Below are 24,745 nucleotides of genomic sequence, written 5' to 3'. Positions count from 1 at the left end.
GAAGGTGGCATTGCCACAGCGTGATGGAGCCTTTGTCCATCTTAGGGCACTAGTAATGAAGTCCTCAGGAATCCCCGAGGCAGTCTTTGAGATATGTAGGAAATGTGTAAGGTTTATATAGGAATTCCTACACATTCACATAGCGCAGAGGAGCAGGATCAGGCTCCTTTCCCTGTGCACTTAGAGTAAGACCCACTCCTTGATGGTCAAGGGGGAATGCAAGCCTCGCCTGATAGCTACAGGGATTTGATTTTCATTTCAATCACACTATTTTACTTAAGTTGGAGTGGGTTAGAATTGTGGCAATTCATAGTTTCTTAAATCAATATAAATTTTAAGCTAGTTTACTTCTTACTGTGTGTTATGGTTTGCCTATAGACTGTCCCCTGCGAAAGCTCATGTGCTGGCAATTCAAAAATGTACAGAGATAAAATAATTGAATCACTAGGGTTCTCATTCCATTGATGAGTTAATGTGTTCACGGAGTGGGAAGGTGGGCGGGCAGGGTGTGATCTCTCGGAGTATAGAGATGTTCCTTGTCCCTTCTCCTTCCTCTACTTCCTGCCCTGGTCCCTGAGCTCTGGAGACACCACCCAGCCTTGATGGGTGGAACCTCAGGGCTGTGAGCCAACAATTCTCCCTTCCTCTAAGTTGCAGTCGTCGGGTATCTGGGTCACAGTGATGAGAATGCTGACTGATACATTGTGCTCAGATTTGCTACGATTCTGGTAAAAGCTGTCAACATTCAGGAATGAGGTGTGATTATTAGTAACAGAGGAATTCTGTTCCAGAGTCACAGTATTCACAGTACAGCTAGCTCCTTAATTTCTCCATAGATGTATAATTTGATTTTATTTTTTCTCATCTCCACCTCCTGAAAGTTACATGTAGAACTTTTTTTTTTTTTGGTAGTACTAAGGGGCATTCTACTTTTGAGCAATTTTTATTTTTTTAGGTTGAAATAGGTTCTCTCTAAGTTGCGGAGGCTGCTTTTAAACCTGAAATCCTTTTGTCTCAGCTTCCTAAATACTGAGATTACAAGCGGGTGCCACCACACCTGGCTCCAGAGTCATGTTAATCTTAACCCTGTGGCCGCCATTCCTTACAATCTTACTGACTCCCAGATTCATCTCTTCATGAACCAAGACACCAAACATGAACTTTTATGCTGAGACAGTGAGTCTCCTATTTATATAGAGCTCTGAGTTCTACTCAAAATGTTAGAGTTGGCAGATTCAGTGAATAAAATGCACTTAAATTTGAAACTCAGATAAACAACATTTTAATGTGGCTATGTTTCAGAATTCTTAGTATAACTACATCTCATGTAATACACAAAAAACCGTTGGCCTAAAATTCAGATTTAACGGATGCCCTTGATCTAGCAACCCTAAGAATGAACCCATTGCTTTGGAAAAAAATAATAGTAGTTATTCTCCCAAAATGTGTTTTCATGGGTTATTTACTACTGTTCTTAGGTTTTTGCTTGTTTGTTTTATTTTCATTTTCTTATGTCTTTGCATGTCTGTTTTCTGCAGAGCTTGTCTCTGTATCTTAGGAAGGTCATTCAATCCATCTTCACTTGTTTTTCTATCCTGTTTTTCTATTCTAAGGTTTGGATCTTGCATTATTATTATTATTATTATTATTATTATTATTTCAATACTTGAAGCCTACATCTCCCAGTGTCCAGTGGTAGCTGGGGGTATTGCCCATTTAATGCCTATGCTAATGTGCCAGACGCCATGGTGAAGACTAGGAATACTAACTTAAATTATAACCATCACTTTGATCATCTATAGCAGCCACATATAGTAAACACACAGACAATTCTTCCTTTTTATCCCCAGGAAAAAATGTCTCTGTACTGTCCCCAGCTTCATCACATAAGGTTATTTCTATTTCTGACACATTTTAACATCTGTAGGGTTAACAGAGTGATTCCATGTGTGTGAAATCACAAAAGAAGGTAAGAGTCGGGAAAGCATGGGATGTGGCAAGTGCAGTTTAGCGCTCAGCACCTACTTACCAGATGATGGAGGTGTAGATTTTCTGGAACTAGGTACTATGTCACCCAAGCTGGATGATGAGTTGCCTCCTGGTTTACTGGAGCAAAGCAAAAACCCATATTAAATCTGACACGTACTGCAGATCCTAAGACATTGCGTTGCTCAATAAACATGCCACTTCACTATTTCTGTTGTGTTTTAACTGCATCCGCCTTACAAGGCGGCAAACGGTAATTTCTCCATGGAGATCCTGGAGTGTGTGAAGCAGTGATGCTATGGTCCCTGTCTTCAACTGCAAGGCTTCATTTTAAAGGGCTCTGAGGAAAGGATGAGAATCGCTTCTGCAGCCCTCAAGTTCTCTGGCCAGACTAGCGATGGCTGGACGGGAGAGGCTGCCTTTGCTCTTTATTTTGGAGGCCCTCTGAGTAAACACATGGAAAGAGATGCAAGGCTGGCACCCACGCTTAATGTTCCTCCTCTTGGTTCTAGCTCCTCTGTCTGAGCTTGGTTATTTTTTATGATATCAAGATTGAAAGTACTCGGCCTTTCGTGGGAAACCTGTGAGAAAAAAGCCATAGCGATTACAGAGCTATTGGATCTTCCGGACGCACCAAGAAGCAGACACCAAGTACACTGTGATGTATCGGGAAGCTAGCGACTGGGGCGCGTCCTAAGCACGACGGAGCATGAAGGACGAAACTTGGTTCACTTATGAGTTATCTGAGAAGCATGCATTTCAGAACCACCAAACTCTAAGATAAAATGGAAGATACACTTCTGTATCTTTCACACTTGAGAACTAATATAGAGCAGCAGCACTAATGACTTTTACCAGTGTGCAAGAGTGCTTTGAAACACACTAACTGGCTTCTTCATCCATAAAGACGGCAAGTAATATCTGACAATAAGGACGTAAAATTTGAGCGAGATAACCACACCACTGATGTTACTCACGGATGAGAAAGGATCCAGTTGGAAGAATTTTTATAGTGTCTATTCATTAAAAGGCAATGTTTACTTAGATCAATATTAATATGAAAATATAAGTTCTACCATGAGTAATAGGCTGGATTTTATTGCTATTATTTTAGTGTTTTATGGGTAAAAAAAATCAAAAACCTTATTAAACAACTAGCAGGAAGGTTCTCTATCTTTTAGAGGTTCTTGAGAGAGAACCAGTACATTTAACAAGGACACAGGCGGTATGTAAAATTAATAAAAAGTTGTATTTGTAGAAGCAGTTTGGGGCAGTGATGGAAGGACACCTATTACCAGGACAGAAACATTTTCTGGAAGTCCTTTTTTTTTTTATTTCTAAAGTACTAAGTCTAATTTCAGTTTGAATATGGGCTTATTTTGCCTTCCTTTTAATTTTAATGGTCAAAATATTTCTTGAGTTGTGTAAATTTTTTTTTTTTTTTGGTGGTACTGGGGTTCCTGGAAGCCCTTCTATGTTCGGGCTACACTCCCAGACCTATTTTTATATTTTTATTTGGAAACAGGGTCTCTTAAGCCAGTGAGGCTGGCTCCGAACCAGTGCGATCCTCCTGTCTCTGCCTCCCAAGCGCGGGGATTATAAGCGTGCGCCACCACGCCCGGCTGAGTTGTGTAAAATTTTGACAGATACTACTAATAGTCAAATTGTTCAGGACACAGATTTGCCCTTAACTTCTTTTTTTTTTTTTTTTTTCTTTTGCAGTACTGGGGATCGAATCTCAGGGGCATTCGAACTCTGAGCTACACCCTCAGCCCATTTTTTTTATTCTTTATTTTGAAACAGGGTCTCACTAAATTACAGAGACTCTCACTAAGTAGTTGAGGCAGGACTTGACCTGTAATCCTCTTGTCTCAGCCTCCCAAGTACTGGGGTTACAAGCATGCGCCACCATGCCCAGCTTGCCCCTAAGTTCCAATATAAAAAATGCCAAGTTCTTAAACTGTGTTCCCATTGTATTGCCTCTTATCTGTCAGTTTCTATAATCAGAGTTTTAAAACATTTGTAAATTCTGATTATGTCCTTAAAAATTAAAGAAAAACATTTTCAATGTTAGGAGACAAATGTAAAAACCTGTGAAAGTAAAAGAGTTTGCTTTGTTTGTTTGTTTGTTTTTTACTTTGGTAAAAGCTTGGGTAAAGCAATGGGGCAAATCCCAGTACTTGGGGAGCGAAGACAGGAGGATTGCAAATTCAAGGCTGCCCTCAGCAACTTAGTGAGACCCTGTTTTTAAAAGGGGGAAGGCCGAGGGTTTAGCTCAGCAGTAGAACACCCTTGGGCTCGATCTCCAGTACCAAAACAACAACAACCACAACAATAATAATAAAGAAAAAATTTAAAAGAGTATAAAAAAGAGTATATTGATACATGAAAAGATAACCCAGTCCCCTGGAATAAGTTATGAGATGTCATAAGCTTGACAGTTATAAACGCTAGTTAGTGAAGATGGGTGTTCCACATCAAAACATACTCTATTTCATTTCTGACACTTGAAAAGAGTCCTTGCTCACATTAAAATATTGTCTTTACAAGGAATTTGCATCATTATATAAACACATAAGGTATAAGAGAAAACAGAAACCCAGTTATTCACATTAAAGACAAGTCTGGCCCACTCCATCTTTCACAGGGGAGAAGTGCGCCCGCCATGTCTGTGGAGGTTTCGAGTCAAAGTTGGCCAAGTGATGAGCCACCGAGTGCATCTTTTGGGGAGCAGCAAACGATCGCAAGCCTCCGGGGAAGGATTTTTCAGCCCCAGCCTATTATATAATTCATCTAATCGCTATCTGCAAAGACAGTTTCAACTTGTTTCATACTTAGTATCGTTATAAATGCATAACAGTGGATAGAACTGAAAATTGAAGTTCTCAGGTGCAAGTGAAACTAACGATGACAAGACCTGCTATTTGTCGATGATGTCGGAGACTGTCGTCTCTGAAGCATCTCCCCGCCATAGCAGGGAGCCACCGACACTGGGATCGGTCACCACCGCTGCTCCATGCCGGAGTCTTTTCAGCAAATGATTAGGACTTCAGACTCTCCTCTGCACTGAAGCTGGAATTTAATGCAACATGACTTCTAGCTATTTTCATTAATGGCCATAATGAATCTGCTTCTCTCCCAAATGGAATGGGAATCAGATGCTGGCCTGAAGTTTTTAAGAAGGCAGGAGTTGTGCTACCAATAACCCATATCTCCAGTAGTCTACCTCTGAATCCACAATAAGAACTGGAGAATGCAGAGGCGAGCCACACAGGAGTGACGCTCCGCTCTGCAGTGTGCACAAACGCTCGGCAGAGCTCTCATACCTGGAGTAGAGTCTCCCTTGCTTGGCTCTCTGTTCATGCTGCAGTCTCATGTTTTCGAGTTGGACCGGGCTTGGGATGAATCCGATTTCGCAGCCTTCTTTAACCAATCTTCCTATCCACCAGTCATTATTAAATTTCTAAACACAAAGTCAGAAGTATTGAAAATCAGTGCAGAGAAGTTTAAATCCTTGAAACATTCTTCTTCCTCGTTAAACATTCTCATCGGAGAGAATGTGGCAGTTAAGATGAGTCATCCCTCAGGTATCATTCTTCAAGAAAACTGGGTTTAATGCAAAAGACTAAAATATGTTTGGTGTGCTAGGCAGACCATCAAAGGCTTTAGGCCGTCTCCGCCTCCTCCTCTCCTCCTCCTCCTCCTCCTCCTCCTCCTCCTCCTCCTCCTTCTCCTTCTCCTTCTCCTCCTCTTCCCTTCCTTTCTACCTTCCTCCCCTCCCTCTTTCTTTCTTTCTTTCTTTCTTTCTTTCTTTCTTTCTTTCTTTCTTTCTTTCTTTCTTTCTTTTTTGGTACTAGGATTGAACCCAGGGACATTCTCTACATCCCACTGCTATTTTATTTTGAAACAGGGTCTCACTGAGTTGCAACTCACCAAATTGCTAAGACTGGCTGTGAACCTGTGACCCTCTATCTCAGCCTCCCAAGTACTAGGATTACAGCCATGCCCTACCACACCCAGCTAGAATATTTATCTCGGCTCTGTATAATTTGATGTCACTTCCTTCAGCTGAAAGCAAGTAACATCACTTTAAAGGATTCCCACTGTCTTCCGTGCTCTGGTAGATGGAGTGCCTCCCCTACGCATCAGGAGATGAATCCGTGCTCATCAACTTCGTGTGACGGGAGATTCTAGACCCACCGTCACTTCTGACAACTTCCCCTCTTTTTCACCCAGGCAGAATTTCACATCGTCCTAGAAATTACTACAGTGTCAGCCCTTGCCTCTCGTACTTATGGCCTTTAGAACATTCTCCAGTTAAATATATTTACACCCCCTGTGACACATCATTGGCTAGATTGAAGCACTCCAACTGGAAGTCCCTCCGGGTCTGAGGTCTAAGTCTATAGTCTGTGCGCTCACACAAAATACTATGTAGTGGGAATTTTATAGGAACTTAATATAGGATTCCGCATTGCAGCATTTCATACATGTTGACTCCAAACAAAACTAGTTAAGGGTGATTTATTCAAATTTATGGATGGTGTTACTGTTAACTGAAAGGTAGAGATTTATGGCGTGGGGGAAGGAATTTTCCTGGCACCTGTTTCTTGCCTTATTGTTCAAATTCCTACCATTCTCTCTTTCACCGTAGAAATTATCTAAGGAGGGAAAAGGCGCCGGTAGTCTGAGTGTAGACACTGTCAGCAGAGAGGAGAGTTATGAATTCTAGATGTTATTATACCCTCCCCAAGTGGCTAAACTTTAGACACCAGGAAAAAAACACACAGTCAAGGTTGGCATTGAAAGAAAAAGCACTGGGTAAGCATGAAAACAGTCATCTACCCTAATAGCGCCCACTTTCTGGGCCACAGAGCCCGGAGGAGCTCTGAAGTTAATGCCAAAAGCCCGTGACTCTTTCCCACCTTAAAAAATATACTTATTTCAGAAAAGGACAAGAGCCACTGGTTTAGTTTGTATGTTATACAGCTGCAGCTATACACAGTGCTATTTCACAACAGTGAGGAGAAGTGATGTTTCGAGGTGAAAAGTCATGCTGGCAGCAATTAAATTTATCTTCCTTACTTCCTTAACATGCAGAAAGTCTTTCGCTTCGAACGAGATGGCCATGCCGGGCACCGGGACGTCATCTTCATGGGCTGCACTATAGCTGACGTTCGTCCGAACTGCAAACGCGACGGGTTTTGTCTAAAGAGGAAAGGAAGGGGGAAAAAAAAGCATGAGATAGAAACCACTGTGGCTTCCCATCTGCATAAAATGCAAACTTTCCCTCAACGACTGCTGTAATTGGGGTTTTTTTTCCACATTTGTTCTTTACACAAAATAGATCATTAGTATCAACAATGCATGAAACAGCTCCCGGCTACACACCACCCACTGCTGAGCTAGAAAAAAGCCATTGTTCTTTCGAGAGCCGCACAGGTAATGAAGATTAGGATGAACCACGGATACACGTGCTGACAACATCACAGCTTATAACAACTGGGAATCAGGAAATACTAGCAGGTGTAAAATGCTCGGTTCTTGGGTTTTGGTGGAAAAGATGTAGTCACGGCTTCCCTACCCCAAACATATACTTAATTAAGTACTAATGACATCACTCCTAAAGGTACACGATTTCGGTGAAACGGTATGAAACGGTAACCAGGAAATATATGCTCTAAGTTTAGCAACTGCCATTCATGGCTACAGGGAATTATGAAAGTGACCTTGAATTTTCCTGCTTGAGTTCACTCAGGCCCTAAAGACAACATTAACTAAGTCGTCCTTCATTCCTTTGGCTCTGAAAAGTCACAGCTAGCCACCTGTCTTCCACTGGCACTACAGGTTTCCGGGAGGTGAAGGGGAGCTGGAGCAGTGAAGACGCACCTTCCTCTCAACGCAGGCCACAGTTCACCTGCAGTTTTTTGCTGTGTTGTTGTGGGGGCGAACTAGGGACCGAACTCAGGTGGGTCGTACCTCTGAGCTAACTCCGTCAGCCCCATTTTGATTTTAGTTTGAAACATGGTCTCACTAAGTTGCTGAGGGCCTTGCTAAGTTGTTGAGACTGGCCTTGAACCTGCAATCCTCCTGTCTCTGCATCCCTCCCAAGTACTGGGATTAGAGGTGTGGGCCATCGGGCCTGCCGAATGTGTTCTGCCTGTTACTGTGTAGGTTGCAGACTGAGCTAAGGACCTTGATGTTCCTCAGGTCCACTCAGAATTTGCAGATTGGGAAAACAGGACCAAGTTCTAGATATAGACATCGTACACACGACATGAATTAGAACACTTGAAAGCCAGTTTTGTTTCCATTATAATTTTTAAAGCCACAAGGGGTGCAGCTCCCTATATGGAACATTTTTAAAATATATTTTTCTTTCTTTCTTTTGTGTGGGTATGTATGTGATACTGGGGATTGAATCCAGGGCCATTCTACCTCTCAGCTATATTTTAGTCCCTTTTATTTTATTGTTTTGTTTTGAAACAGGTTCACAGCAGGTCTCTGAGAGTCTCCCAATGTTGCCAGGGCTGATCTTGAACCTGCAATCTCCTATCACAGGCTTCCAATTACTGGGACTCCAGGTGTGCACCCCCACATCTGGTTTGCATATTTATTTCTAAAAATAAAAGTCATTCATAGTTCTACTACCAAGAAATCCCAGAAAGTATGATGGCATTTACATTTCCTCTTGGAATTTTCTTAAATATATACATTTTATTCCTGGGACTGCAACCTTAAATATGTTTGATCTTTATGTTGGTTTTATTTATCATGTGATATAATTTGCTGTATACCAAATAAATGAAATATATGTTGATGTTTTCCTATATCCATTCCCCATCTATTAGGGCCCAGCACAAATCTTCTAAGCTGTCACTCTATCAGATGAAAGCAGGGAGAGCAGCTCAACACCCGCCATCGAGGCCATCGGCCAGTTACGGTCAAGATGTGTGGCTCCAGCTTGGTCCTCATGTTCTCTAGGATATGAGAGAACTTTGCGCATTTTCCTCGAGATGTCCTCTTTATTTCCGATTTTCTTTTTATCATACTCAGGCTTCTTATTTTTAACCAGCTTGAAGCTGCAAGGAAACATTCCTCAAGGAATCATTAGATTTTTATCCCATGAAAGCATTCTTTTTCAGATGTGTCTGATTTCCGGTTGTATCACTGTTGGCCCAATCTCAGTATGACCGGGGGCCATGCAGAATCTTATTTTGATGGTGGCAGTACCGGGGCGCATTCTACCTCTGAGCTATATCCTCGGCCCTATTTTATTTTTCATTTTGCAGCGGGGTCTCACTAAGTTGCTGAGGAGGACCTGGACCCCGCCACTCTCCTGTGTCAGCCTCCCAAGGACCGGGATCACAGGCGTGCACCAGCGTACCCGGTTCGCACAGAGCCTCTTCACACTTTAATTTCATCACATTTGGCTCTTGACTTTCTTCTTACTGGGAGATTCACTTTGACCACCTACCAAATTTTTATTTTTTACTAGCACCGTGACCCTTGGACATGGTCCAGTTCAATTCTATTTTACTCATGTGGTCCAAGATAAACACTGGTGAAAATAATGAACCTAACCAATTTTGGTGGCATAATTTTTGTTACTGCTGCATCATAATCATACATGGTGATTAAACTCAGAGTGATAGACACGTGCATGCAAGGGCACTAGATGAGCCCCCGGCTCCCGCCCCATCCCCCGCCCTCCCCGTGCACGGCGTTGAGATTGGCGTTCATAGATTTGTGTGGGTGCATCGTGCTTCCTACATCCGGTCTCCCTCCTCCCACCTGCCTCCTCCCTTGAGCCCCTGCAAGGACCCCTTAAGATTAAGGAATAAAAACTCTGAGCAAGGGATGAGACGACATTCATTCCCGAAAAGGGGAAACACACTCTAGGGACCTTAACTCACAGCTTGTTATCTATTAAGAGCACGATATGTGCCTGTAATCCCAGCACTTGGGAGGCTGAGGCAGGAGGATCAGAGTTTTGAAGCCAACCTCAACAAAAAAGAGAGGATCTCAGTAACCTAGCGAGACCCTGTATCCAAACAAAAAGTAAAAAGGGCTGGGGGTGTAGCTTGAAGGCAGAATGCCCTAGGTTCAATATCTAGTACCATTACAAAAAGATAAAAGAGAGTATGGTGGTGTCTTTTCTGACCCTTTGACTCAAACCATCTAATTGGCCTCAGAAACCAGGTGCGCAATCAAAGCCTGGACACCCTGCTGCAGCCGCCGGAAGGACAAACCCCCAGGCCCCTTGACTGTTCGCCCGTGGTTTGTGTTCTCTTCTACCTTCCAACACGTCTGTGTTCTCTTGATAGCTGCAGTGACCGACTCATCCCTATCACAGGCAAAGATGATTCCACAAGAAGAGATGGAACATTTGGCTCCAGACAGACCCCGGGGAGAACACCTTCAAAAGTGCCCGAAGCTAATTCCAATTCCTGCACCCTCACGGGGCATGGGGGCTCATGCCTGTAAACCCGGTCCTTGGGAGGCTGACCCAGGGGGATTACTGTTGGAGGCCAGCCTCTGTGGCTCCAGGAGAACCTGTTTCAAAGTTAAAAAGTTAAGAAGGGCTTGGGAGTAGAGCCCAGAGGAAGAATGCCCTGAGCTCAAACTGAGATCAGTGAGTCGAGAGCAAAGCCCAGTGATGGTGTTTGTTTAGTCGGATCCACCTTCTTGCTCTTGACCTGGACCATGCAAGCCCCCAGCTGTATGTCTTCGGTGAGAATTGAGATCCTCAAATATGCACGACTTCCTGCCTGCTGACGGTGCTCCCCAGGGCCCTGCAGAGCCCGTGTGAAGGGCATCGCTGCTTGCGTTGTGAAGAGTGAGCAAAAGACCCTCAGGAGGAGTGGTGTCGTGGGTTACCTCCAGGACTCTGCACTGTAGCCTCAAGTTATCTGGGGCCGCTATAGCTTTGTTTTTCAAGCTGATAACTTTTTTGGGAGGGTACTGGGCATGGAGCCCAGGGGCATTCTACCTCCAAACTATACCCCAGCCCTGTTTTTTATTCTTTATTATTATTATTTTTTAATTTTTTGGTGGTACTGGGGTTCCTGGAAACCCTTCTACCTCCAGGCTACACTCCCAGATCTATTTTTATACTTTTTATTTGGAAACGGGGGTCTCTTAAGCCAGCGCGGCTGGCTTCGAACCTGCGCAATCATGCTGTCTCCGCCTCCCAAGCTCGGGGATTACAAGCGTGCACCACCACGGCCACCTTATTCTTTATTTTGAAACAGGGTCTCACTGAGTTGCAGGGGACCTCACTAAGTAGCTAAGGCTGGCCATGAACCTCCATCCTCCTGTCTCAGCCTCCCGAGTGCTGGAATTACAAGCGTGCCCACCACGCTCAGCGGATAACTTTTGAAACACTCATTACTCATTCTCCACGCACCTCTCCTCTAAGCCTTGGGTGCGTCCACTGATCTGTCTTGTGGTGCCCATTTCTTAGGATTTTTCAGCTCCCATCAGGGAGGCACAGCTGTGGTTGCTCATATAGTTTTACTTGGTTTAGGGCTTTTAGGGTGGGTGAATTCTGAGAAAGAATTTCACTTAGTCATGAGTAGCACAATTTAGTCACCTTAAATATGCTGCTGAAAAAGCTAAAAATGCCTGGTTTCACCACGGTCCTCCCCCAGCCAGACTCCAGGACCAGTGCTATCTGCCTGAAGGCCCAAAAGGGTGGCCAAGAAGCATCGACTCAAGCCCACCAATTTTCTACCTTCTAGATGCTTCTGCTGTCCCAGGCCCTCTAGCCCCTACCTGAGGTCCTCAGTCACACAGCCATATACTGTATTCTCCCCGGAGACAGATGCGAGACTGAAGTGATCCACGCTTACTGATACTGATAGCAGCGCAACGCACAGGACAAGTCACAGAACCAGCCTAGGTGTCCGTCAGCAGATGATGGATCAAGAAAATGTGATATATCTACACAGTGGAGTTTCACTCGTCCACAGAGAAGAAAACCATGTCCTTTGCAGAAAAACAGAGGAAATCTGAGAGCGATGTTTTCTCTCATATATGGAAGCCAGACAGGAAGAAGAAAAAAAAAAAAACCCAGCAGGGAAGGAGAAGGTTCTCCTGAAAACTGAAGGGAGACCAGTTAAAGCAGAGGAAGAGGACCAGGGAGAGAGAGGAAGGGAGGGAATAGGGAGCTACTGGGGACTGAAACCTATCAAATTATGTTATGTGCTTGTACAAATGTCGCCATGAATCTCACCATCGGGTAGACTTATAACGCATCCATAAAAACCATTTTAAAGAAATGCCTACACCCGGTCACTAGCAGATGTGCATGTGAGTCTGCGGGTCCAGGAGGATGCCTGTGGGCAACTCTGTGGTCACAGCGCTTGCTTTTTCTCAAATCCAAAAGAATCTCCACGGAGGCCTGGCCTGGGAAAGCCTATCAGAAACGTGTTTAAGAGTTATAGAAGGAGCAGTATTTATTTTCTCATCAACTTCTGATCAGATCAATACAGTTTGATTTGATTTTTTCATTTCTACTACAAAGATGAATTATATTGTTGGGCATAGCGGTGCACACCTGCAGTTCCAGTACTTGGGAGGCTGAGACAAAAGGATCGCAGGTTCTAGGCTAACCTCAGCAACTTAGCAAGACCCTATTTCAGAATAAAAAGGGCTGAGCTTGTAGCTTGGTGGTAAAAATGCTCCTGAGTTCCATCCCCAGTATCAAAATAACAACAACAGCAATAACAATTATTATTATTATTAACACAACCCTAATAATTATTATAAATTAATGATTATAAATTAATGATTATAAATACATAAGTAAATACAAGGGGACTACAGGCAGCCTGCTTTAAGGGTATCTGCAGTAAAGCACAGAGGTAACGGAATACCCAGATCTGAACTCCAGGAGGAAAGGTGGCGCCACACAGGGCCTCGTGATGGAGCAGGCAGTGGTGTTTGTGCCAGAATGGTCAAAGTGGAGTGAACCAGGGCAGAGAAGAAAAGACAACAGGGAGGGCTCAGGTCACAGGCAAGATGTCCATCTTTCTCCTCAGTCAGATGAGAGGGGCCTGGAGGCTTTTCAGCAGAGAAGCCGTATGGTCTGACAGGTTAGCAGGACTATGCAGTCCGTGAAGTCTAAAAAGATGTTGGAGGCGGGGCGGCCACGCAATCCCGGGTGCAGGCCATCGCAGTACCCAGGCAGCACAACAGAGGTCATGAGAAACATCCAGTTCTAGAGACATTTCCAGGCCCACCTTGAAACAGGATTTCCTCCTTGGATTTGATGTGGGTGTGAAGGTCGAAGAGGGTTCCAAGTGCTTTGTTTCTAAGCAACCAGATGGGCGGAGTGCCCATCAGGTGATGTGGGCAAGGTTTTTGGTGACTTGGAGAGAAAGATCAGCTCTGTTTTGAACATGTGAAATCTGAGGCTATATGAAATATCCAAGTAGAGTTTGAAAAAACCACTCAAAATCTGAGAGTTTGGGAGACAGGCCTGGGCCATAGCCAGAAGGTTCCAAGTCTTAGGCAACAGATGACATTTATTATTATTATTATTATTATTTATTATTATTATTATTATTATTTGGAATGGGGAACTGAGTCTGAGGCATTCTTCAACTGAGCTACACCTTCAACCCTTTTACTTTTTCTGGAGCCAGGGTCTCACTAGGTTGCTGAGAATCTTACTGGGTTACTGCAGCTGTCCTCAAACCTGCGACCCTCCTGTCTCAGCCTCCCAAGTACCGGTATTAGAGGCACGCACCACTTCACCAGGCTTACAGATGACACTTAAAGCCACAAGTCTGGATGCGATCACCAAGATATAGACAGGAGCCCTCCAACTAGACAAAAGGCTGAGAAGGATCCGCAGTAAGGAAAATGACTTCTCAGACTGTAGTGTTAGGCAGTCGAGCCGAGAAGTGTTCCAAGGAGAAGAAAGCAATCAGCAGTGCTAATCCATCAAGAGAATGGAGTGGTCAGGGAACGAGGTTTTGAGCATTTGAAGAGAGAGACGTTATCATCCAGCGTCTGAGAGTGGAGTTTAAGGGGCTCGGAGGTATGGCAGGCTTGCTGGGCAGCGTTAAAGGCTCCCGAAAGCGGCCGGGCCCTGGGTTCATGGTAAGCTAGCCGTGCCATGCCGGAACACAGTGAGCGTCGCTGCGCTGGTAATGGTGTCCAAAGCATGATCCCTCACCAAGGTCTCAGGCTTACAAACCGCCTCTTCCCAACTTGCTTTGAAATTTTCAACAAATACACTCTATCTATCTGAAGGCATTGTTCCCACTTCCTTAGATTATCTCTGAAACATTTGCCCTTTTCAGGTGAGTAATTTTTGTTGCTATTTTTTTTTAATCTCAGCCTCCAAGTATTTGCCTCGGTGCTAGAGATGCATTAGTATCTAGTAACTAGGGGAATCAATTAAAAAGTAGATTCCTTTTGCTTCGAAGAACCAAATACCAGGCACTTATCCAGCGAGTACTCTAAACAAAGCTTGGTAATAAGTGGCTAAAACGCCACGGAGCCAGGTGTGGTGGGCGGCGCACGACTGCAAGCCCAGTCTTTTGGAGGCTTAGCTAGAAAGATCGCAGGTTAAGGGGCAGCCTCAGCAACTTAGTGCGGTGGCCTAACAAGGCCCTGTTTCTAAATCCAGAGGGGGCGTGGGTGTCGCCTTTAGGTAGGATGCCTCTGGGTTCAGTCGCCAGTACCCAAACCAACCAACTGAGCATTAAAGCCCCCAAGCCCCATGGAAACCAGGGTGGCCTGATTAGGACTTCGCTTTATGATTAACACACATACATGCAAATGCAAACGTGCATATATTTAGCAAATTTAAAGTATCTATATTAATTAGGAACTAAGCAAAGGGCAAATGCTTAAAAGACAATTTGAAATCTGATCATTCTAAGTTACTGAACTTAATATACAGTGAGTTAGCTGGGCGTGGTGGGCACGCTTGTAATCCCCGCGCTTGGGAGGCGGAGACAGGAGGATCGCGCAGGTTCGAAGCCAGCTGCGCGCGCTGGCTTAGGAGAGCCTGTTTCCAAATGAAAATGTAAAAATAGGTCTGGGAGTGTAGCCCGGAGGTCAAAGAGCTTCCAGGAACCCCAGTACCACCAAAAATAAAAATAAAATAAAAAAATTAATAAATAAAATAAAAAGTGAGTTAAATTATATACAAAGTAAAAGTATATAGAATATTTATCTTTTTACAAAGGTTTCTTATGGAATGACTACTAGTCATTTTTAAAATATTGTGATAACCTTAATGTGCTCGTATAAAAGCAAAAATTAAGGCAATATTGATGAATATCGAAGTGGAGGCAGGCTCAGAATCAATATACAAGGTGAGTGAGTGAGAGCAGCTAGTAGAGTCATGACAGATATCCACAGGAATGCGTCCCGGCCCTTCCCTGCTGTTATTAAAATGATAATCACGTCTGGATCTGAGGCCTTCAGCTAAGGTCTGCAAAACATTAATTTCTAGTAGCTTTAGACTGTTTATTGTAAAAAATAAACCAAACTCTTGCTATCTTAATCAAATCAATATTGTGATTTATACTCGTAATGACAAAGAGAACATTTCCATTATTTTTTGCATTAAAGTCATTAATAACCAAAGATTTTGTCCGTGTGTGGTACCGGGGACAGACCCAGAGGCTTTCTACCTCTGAGCCGCACCCCAAACCCTTTTTATTATTTTGAAACAGGGTCTCTGTAAGTTACCACACGCTGGCCTCAAACCCGGGATCCTCCTGTCTCAACCATTCTGGTACTGGGAATACAGGTGTGAGACACTGTGCCTGGCAACCAAAGATTGTTCTTTAGGCAAAATTCCAATAAGTCTTTTCAGAAAAGAAAAAAATAAGGCAAATGTCAAGTCAGTAAAAACCTGCCTCTTCTTTCGATGCACATTGACTTAGCATCTATTTTATTTAAAATCCAGCACTACACAATTGAAAGGACAGGGCAGAGCACGGTAAAAGTTTTCCTTTCTTAGGACGCTGAGACCCAGATTGGGGACCTAAGGCCTAATCAGACAAAACTTTAGCTAAGGCATCGCAAAGCTTGGATTCTCTAGTGGCTGGATGCAAGCAAATCTGCAAACTCTTCTAGTGCCTTGCTGCCGTCTCCGATTCTTAATAAGGAAATAAATTTATATTAGTGTTCTTTATCGCCCCCCATCTGTTAAGCTTTGTCCACATAGTTATCCCATTTATTTTCATTTTTAAATAATTTTTATCAGTACATTACAATTGTACATGATAGAATCATGGTGATACATTCATATACAATGGTATGCATACCCACATTTCACTGAGTGTATATATTCGTAATGGTATAGATACTCACAATGATATATACTTATATATAGTGGTATTTATACACATACATAATAGTATATATACTTACATACCATTGAGTAGATATACTCATAATGATATATATATATATATATATATGCATATATAAAGATATATCTACACATAGCATTATTTGGTCTTTTTAGCTGTCCTGTTTCTTAGCTGATTTTACCTAACACCTTTTCTATTTTTCATAATGAAGGAAAAAAACTTTAAAAAGCAAAACAAGAAGTGGCATGCCGTAGGGCTGGCTCCTTGGACGCCAGGGGCCCCATTCGTTGCAGGTGCCAGTCCACAAAGAGCGGCCCCGCGGCAAACATCAGGACCTAATCACAGGCTAGCCTCACCTTTGCCAGCACGGCGCCGCTCAGCATCTGTGCTCTAGCTCACAGATGGGAGTGGAAGAACCAGGAACCAACAGTGGCGGCCCTTTTCAATGACTGCCTAGCATTTAAACTGCTATAAAATGTCTATTCCGTCCTTATTTAGAAAATTACATACTACAAAGGATGTCCAAAGAAGCAGACTTGCACAAATGCAAGGAAAGCCTTTGCAAAGTACAAGCTGACAAGCGGGCCAGACACATTATATTTTGTGTTAATTCAATAATCTTCACTTTCCCCTCCGCTCCAACAGCTGCCGTAGAGCCAAGCCCACAGAGTTGTAGTCATGCAAGATCGGGGCGACACAAATCAAAACTTCCCTGAGATTTCGCCCAACTCCAACTAGAATGCCAATCATTAAAAACGCACATGATGATAATGCCAGGGAGGATGTGGAGAAGTAGGAACTCTGATACACTGTTGTAGGATTGCACATGTAATTGGAAAACAGTGTGGAGGATCCTCAGAAGAATGGGAATGAACCTACCATATGACCCGGCTGCACCTCTCCTGGGCATCTGCCCCAAAGAACGGAAACCAGACCACCACAGTGATGCGGGCATCTCTGTGTTCACAGCTGCACAATTCACAGTGGCCCAACCACGGAACCAGCTGAGATGTCCATCAACAGATGACTGGGTTACAAAACCATGGGATAGGTACACAGTGCAATTCTCCTCAGCCAGAAGGAACAGAATCGTGACATTTGCAGAGAAATAGATGGAAGTGGAAAACATGCCACGTGAGATTATCCTGTCACAAAAAGTGAAAGTTCAGCCGTTTTCCCTGAACCTCATCAAGACGTGTGATGACAGAGCGCCGAAAAGACAGACCGAAGCCAGTGCGTGTGCCGGGCGTGGTGGGCACGCTTGTAATCCCCGCGCTTGGGAGGCAGAGACAGGAGGATCGCGCAGGTTCGAAGCCAGCCGCACGCGCTGGCTTAGGAGACCCTGTTTCCAAATAAAAATGTAAAAATAGGTCTGGGAGTGTAGCCCGGAGGTTGAAGGGCTTCCAGGAACCCCAGTACCACCAAAAAAAAAAAAAAAAAGAGAGAGAGAGAAAAAAGCCAGTGCGTGTGCTGGGTGACTTTACTGCTTCACCCTGAGCCAGCCGATCGAACCCAGGGGCTTTCTGCTCCTTTTTATATTTAATTTTCTTAATTTTAAGTTTTTGGGGTTATTAGGGATTGAACCCAGGGGTTTCCTACCTTCGAGCTATACTCCCAGCCCTATTTTTTTAATTCTTTATTTGGAAACAGGGTCTCACTAAGTTGCAGAGCCCTCACTAAGGAGCTGAGGCTGGCCTTGAACCTGCATCCTTCTTCTCAGCCTCTCAAGTACAGGGCTTACAAGCGGGCGCCACCGTGCCTGGCTTATTTTTCATTTTTGAAACAGGTGCTTGTAGGTTACTGAGGCTGGCCTTGAACCTGCGATTGTCCTGTCTCAGCCTCCCAAGTTACTGGGATTAGAGGCACGCACCACCACATTCAGCCTTCTTGAATGTTTTTCCTTAACCCAAAGAACTGAGCAGAGTATCTCCATGACCCAAACCAAACGCTTCTCCAGGGAGCCAATCCGTGCAGAGAGCTGCAGGCAGCAAGCTCTGAACGAGAGGCCCCGCTGCTCGCTCTAGACACTTCTCCAAACCTTTGGGACTACCTTCACTTGGTGCAGGGACTTCCACAGCGTCAACGCTGTGATGGATGGAGGCTGGGGGTGAGGGGGCAGAACCACCTAGAAGAGGGAGAGATTCTAACAATGGCAGATGCTTCACAACGAGTCAGATGCATTTTTAGATGCAGTTATGTGCCTGGGGATGGTGGCATACTCCTGTAATCCCAGTACTTGGGAGGCTGAGACAGGAGGATCACAGGTTCAAGGACAGCCTCAGCAACTTAGCAAGACCCTGAGCTAATTAGTGAGAACCTGTTTCAAAACAAAAAAAATTAAAATAAAATAGGGATAGAAATGGAGCTCAGAGGTAGAAAGTCCATGCGTTTAATTTTCAGTACCACAAAAATGCTTGAAATGTAATCAGGAGGCTGAGACAGGAGGAACACAGACTGGAGGCTAACCTCAGTAACTTGGTTAGACCCTGTGCTGGTTAGTGACACCTGTTTCAAAAGAGCTGGAGGTGTTGCTCAGTGTAGCATGCCCTGGGTTCAATCTCCAGTACAAAAAGAAAAATAATGGGATCATGCCAGATGTGCAATTTTGCAATGATTATTTATTTGAAAGACTGTTGCCTTTCTCTTTTATTTTTAATGGCTGGGCAGTACATTATGATATATTATGAATTATTATGATACATTATCATAATACATGGCGTATTATGATATATTCTTTTTTTTTGTGGTACTGGGGTTCCTGGAAGCCCTTCTACCTCTGAGATACACTCCCAGACCTATTTTTTAACATTTGTATGTGGAAACAGAGTCTCTTAAGCCAGTGAGGCTGGCTCCGAACCAGCGCGATCCTCCTGTCTCCGCCTCCCAGGCGCGGGGATTGCAAGCGTGCGCCACCACGCCCGGCTGGTACACAGCTTTTTTAATCAAGCAGACAACTTCTCATTTTCCCCAGAAAGCAGAAGCTGAGGCAGAGTTTATGCAGGTGCAACCAAGGGAACAGAAGCCGGGCAAGAGGAGGAAGCAGGAAAGGAGACGGTCAAGGTGAAGGACAGCCATGGACTTGGCCCCAGTGTGACGAGGCAGAGGAGACAGCCACAGTCTCAGGCAGTCTGGAGTGGGAGGGTGCCGTTCACCCGCCTCAGCCATCCCCTTGTCAAGGCTGTGCCTCTCGGGGCCCTGCGGTGCTTTCCTGTGGTTCAAGGGGCCTCCACCATCCCACCCCACGGCCCTCCTACAGATCAGGGCTATCACCATGGAGATGTGTAGCCCCAGGGCAGGTGAGACTGAGAAAACTTCCAGGGGAGCCTAATCCATTTCTATACCAAGGCTAGACATTGTTTGCTATGAATAAAAATATCAAATACTCAATCTTTATTTCCTTAGATAAATTCTTAGGTTAAAAATATTTACAAGCCAGGTATGATAGCATATACTTACAGTCTTACTTACTTGGGAGGCTGACACAAAAAATCTTAAGTTCAAAGTTTGCATTAACAACTTAGTGAAACTCTCAGCAACTAAGCAACTCAATGTTTTAAAAATTAAAAAAGAGCTGCGTTGGGAGGCTGAGACAGGAGGATCTCGGTTCACGGACAGCCTCAGCTACTAGTGAGGCCCTTTGCAACTCAGTGAGACCCTGTTTCAAAATAAAGAATAAAATATATGTCTGGGAGTGTAGCTCAGAGGTAGAATGACCCTGGGTTCCATCCTAAGTACTACCAAAAAAAAAAAAAAAAAAGATTAAAAAGGTGTGTGTATGTGCGGGGATAGGTGTATCTCGGTAGAACGCTTTTGAGTTCCACCCCAGTACCCAAAGAAAAAAAAGACAACGAAGAGGGTTTGATAGTATCAGTTTTCCCTCAGGGGGTGGGATGACTAATTCTCATTCCCACCAGCAAGGAGTAAACTTATCTATGTCCCCTTTGCCCCAAACAGCTCTAGGAGTCCGTTCTGTGTTCTGCAGTTGAGCTCAGCAGAATCGGCCTAGGAATCGAATCACGTCCTCGTTAATTCATCAAGTGCCTCTTAAGAATGTCCTACACGCAGGGTGCGTTCTGGACAGTGGGAACAGATCTCAGCAGGAGAGAGATGGGTTTTGCTCTATGGGGCTGATACTTTAGGAGAGAAGTGTACTGCTATGGTTATATAGAGGCTGTCCCCCAAAGAGCACATGTATTAATGTCCAGAATTAATGCAAGTAAGTCACAGGGGCTGAGATGCCATCACTGGACAAGTCCACTTAATGGACTGACTGGGTGGCCACCTAGGCAGGTGGGTGTGGCTGGAGAAGTCCCTGGGTGTGGCCGTAGGGACGGTGCTTGGCTCTGCATGCCCTCGCTCCCTGTTCCCCCTTTCTTCCAGGCTCCACGATGTGAGAGCAGAGCCCTGGCGCTCCCCCTCCCTCTGCTTCCTGCTGCCATGCCCTGAGGTCCTCAGAAGACCCAGACGCACAGGAACTGCGTACCGCTATTGGGAATGGCCTAGGAAGATTTGACAAAGCTCTGATTATTACCGAAGATATTTCAAAAATCATTTTGTAGAAGACGAAGGGCAGACCTGTGGAAGGACTTGGTTACTGCCAGGAAGCAAGCAGCTAGTATAATGTAAAACATCCTAGCTAAAAGCAACTAGCAAGTGGAAAGAGAAGGGGGGCTAGGGGGCTAGGACCTTCTCATTCTGAAGACAGGTCGACATAACTGATATCTAGTTAGGATGGAAAAACCTGGGCTTGGACCAAAGTGAGGCAGGAAAAATTAAGGGGACAGACTTCACCTATGTCAGAATCATGTCAAACAAGATGGAGGATGTTGTGCCTATGAGAACTGTCCCGGGTTTTGTGGGGCAGTGATTTCGTTCGAAGCACCCCCTCATGTTATGCCTGGGTAACATCAGGCTGTACTGCTTTCTATCTTTGTGTGTGTGTGTGTGTGTGTGTGTGTGTGTGTGTGTGTGTGTGTTTGGTGGTACTGGGGGTGGAATCCAGAGGCTTTCTACCTCCAGGCTATACTCCCTGACCTTTTTTTTTTAATGTTTTATTTGGAAACAGGGTCTCACTAAGTTGCTGAGAGCCTCACTAAGTAGCTGAGGCTGGCTTCGAACCCGTGCGATCCTCCTGTCTCAGCCTCCCAATGTGGGGATTACAAGCGTGCGCCACCACGCCCGGCTTATATTGCTATCTTTTTAATAAACTCATTTAAATCTTTAGCAAGAAGCCAGGCGTGGTGGCGCACGCTTGTAATCCCAGCATTTGGGAGGCTGAGACAGGAGGATCGCGGTTCACGGATAGCTTCAGCTACTTAGGCCCTCCGCAACTCAGTGCGACCTTGTTTCAAAATAAAGAATAAAAAATTGGGCAGGGGGTGTAGCTTGGAGGTCAAATGCCTCTGGGTTCCATCCCTAGACCCCCCCCCCAACAAAAATCTTTGGCAAGAGTCCTGACCAGTGTACATCTGTCCTGAGTTGGGACAAGGACCACGGTTTATGGGAACTGTTTCCGGGAGCCTAACAAAAGTCCCTGGGAACAGTTCTCCCAAATGGTAACCCTCACCCCAAACCGTAACAAACAGAACCTCAAATCTCCAAAAATTATGAGCAAATACATCTTTCTTCCTCTAAGTTGCATGGCAAGTGGTTTTGGATTAAAGCAGTGAGAATGTCAACAGAGACACACGCTGAACTAATGACGACACTGCACTTTGCACTTGGTAAGTGCTACAGAGGAGCATGTTGATTATGTTGGTAATTGCCATTGTTAGAAATTAAACAGAGGGACTTGCCTCACTATGGAGCGCCAAGGAGAACCAGTCTTTCACCAGGTCGGCAACCAAAACAGGGGAAAAAAAAAACCCAGACCTCTAATATTTAAACAGCAAATTAAAAAAAATTATGATTCTCAAAATATTTGTATTTTTTTTAAAAAATCAAGCCAGGTATAGTGGCATATGCCTGTAACCTTAGTACTTGGGAGGCTGAGACAGGGGGATCATGAGTTCAAAGCTGGCCTGAGCAACTTAGAGAGGCCTTGTTTAAAACTAAAAAATAAGCTGGGCGTGGTGGTGCACGCTTGTAATCCCAGCATTCGGGAGGCTGAGACCGGAGGATCGCGGTTCGCAGACAGCCTTGGTTACTTAGTGAGGCCCTCTGCAACTTAGTGAGATCCTGTTTCAAAATAAAGAATAAAAAAATAGGGCAGGGGGTGTAACGTGAAGGTCGAATGCTCCTGGGTTCCATCCCCAGACCCTCAAAAAAAAAAATGGGGTAATGGACAGTTCATTTTCTTACAGCAATGACACAGTGGCAATAAAAAATTCCTTAATATTACAGTGCTGGGCAAATCATAGTTCTCCCATATGATTGGTAATATGGGTAAAATACAAAAACAATATTTTCTCATATAGCTCAACAGTCAAGATTTAAAAATTTAACAGATCACTCAAAGCCTTTTAATACCAATTTTTCTATTATTCAGCCTCAAGCCACTCTGTTAGATACTGGCATCTATAGGTGTATTAAAATTCAAAAACAGTACCCTAATGATATACCGTATAAGAAATCATTTAAAATCTTTATTCAAATTACCACCAAGCCTATTTCAGGTCTCCATTGTACTAATTTCTAGATTCACCTGGTGCAAAATAAACTAAATACATCCCACTTTTGTGTGTTTCAGCCTAAGTCAGCAAAACAGGTTTTAACTTCTCATTTAAATACTATTTTTAAGCCGGACATGGTGGCGCACACTTGTAATCCCCGCGCTTGGGAGGCGGAGACAGGAGGATCGCGCAGGTTCAAAGCCAGCCGTGCGCGCTGGCTTAGGAGACCCTGTTTCCAAATAAAAATGTAAAAATAGGTCTGGGAGTGTAACCCGGAGGTAGAAGGGCTTCCAGGAACCCCAGTACCACCAATAAATAAATAAATACATAAATAAATAAAAACATAATAAATAAATAAATAGAGTAAATAAGTAAATAAGTAAATAAACAAATAAATGCTATTTTTAGGTTTTCATGGTTAACCTGTGTTGTGAGTGTCGTCTCATGGCTTTGAAGCTTTCAGACATCAGGTGGTGTTACACACAGAACCTGACAAAGACATCTATCAAAGCCCTTTCGATGGTCAAGGAGACACACCACACGGGCCCATCTGATTCCCCCATGCCAATTACATACACCTGTACCCTAAGCCGGGGCCCTCATACGTCTCCCCACTGTCAGCTAGAAGAACTCATCGCCCTTATTCCTTTGCTATGGGTACATGTATGTAATAATAATGGGAGAAAATTGATGGGAAATTAGCTCATGTTAAATGTTTATAAAATTGTAAAAGTCAAATGTATTTTCTGTATCTACCTTTGGCCTGACAGGTGTCAGGAAGTTACTAGACAGAGGGGGGAGTGTGCCAGTATTGGGAAGAGGTGTCCAAATGTATTAATGTACCGGTATTGGGAAAGATTTCCAATTTTAAAAATATATCTTTGGTAGTGAAGAAAGCCAGGAGCTGTGGGGAGAGGGCAGCAGATTTCTCCATGGATTATTAGCAAAAGAATAGGAGAAGCCTAGGGCCTTGTTACATTTCTAAAGAGAGGCAGGGTTCCTCAAGGATGGAAGGAAATCCCAGATTCCAGAGAAGCAACTTAACACATAACAAAAGGTGTGGGGTCTGTGCCTGAGACAGAGCTGCCCCCGCCCCTGCCCCAGAAGGGGCTGATCTGGCTGGGATGGAGACAGAGGTATACCTGGGCTAGAGATAGGGCAGGATATCTGCATATCAAAGGACCTGCCGCAGACTTGGTCAGGATAAGAACACTCAGCATGCAGGGATCTTTGGTGAATTCATTCGAACCACCGCCTCTTGTTACCCTTGGGTACATGAGGCTGTAACTGTCTTCTGTATTTCTATCTTTTTAATAAACTTCTTTAAACCTTCAGCAAGAGTCCAGGCTAATATGTATTTACCCTTAGCTCAGGACAAGAACCCACAGTTTTTCTGTTTTGGGGTTTTTTTGTGTGTGTGTTTTGAGGGAAATTGTGTCTAGAACCCTAAACGGGGTCCTCGGGGACAGTTTCCCCAAAATCATATCATCCCAAACCATAACAGCACATGCCTGTATTCTCAGTACTCGGGAGGCTGAGACAGGAGGATCGCAGGTTTGAGATAAGCCTCAGCAACTCAGTGAGGCCTCAGCAACTTAGCAAGACCATGTTTCGACATTTACAAAAATGAAATAGGGTCTGTGGGCAGCCAGGCATGGTGGCTCATGCCTGTAATCCCAGCACTTGGAAGGCAGAGACAGGAGGATCACAGTTTTGTGGCCAGCTTCAGCAACTTAGCAAGGCCCTCAGCAATTTAGTGAGACCATGTTTCTAAATAAAAAATAAAACATGACTGGGGGTGTA

At 44.2% G+C, this 24,745-nt stretch overlaps 1 protein-coding gene across 1 annotated transcript in view; it reads right to left on the bottom strand.

Moving 5' to 3' along the window:
* The window catches only part of CACNB2 (calcium voltage-gated channel auxiliary subunit beta 2), a gene marked incomplete at both ends in the record, with an annotated part of 215,370 nt that overhangs the window by 25,939 nt on the left and 164,686 nt on the right, over positions 1 to 24,745 (bottom strand). The window contains 3 exons of the mRNA XM_080717077.1: positions 2,030 to 2,106; positions 5,313 to 5,449; positions 7,072 to 7,194. Coding sequence (XP_080573203.1) covers positions 2,030 to 2,106; positions 5,313 to 5,449; positions 7,072 to 7,194 — 337 coding nt within the window. The remainder of the gene's footprint in view (positions 1 to 2,029; positions 2,107 to 5,312; positions 5,450 to 7,071; positions 7,195 to 24,745) is intronic.

The sequence above is a fragment of the Muscardinus avellanarius genome (assembly GCF_963383645.1).
Source record: "Muscardinus avellanarius genome assembly, chromosome: 20".
Classification (NCBI taxonomy): domain Eukaryota; kingdom Metazoa; phylum Chordata; class Mammalia; order Rodentia; family Gliridae; genus Muscardinus; species Muscardinus avellanarius.
This window is presented reverse-complemented; position numbering and strand designations above follow the sequence as displayed.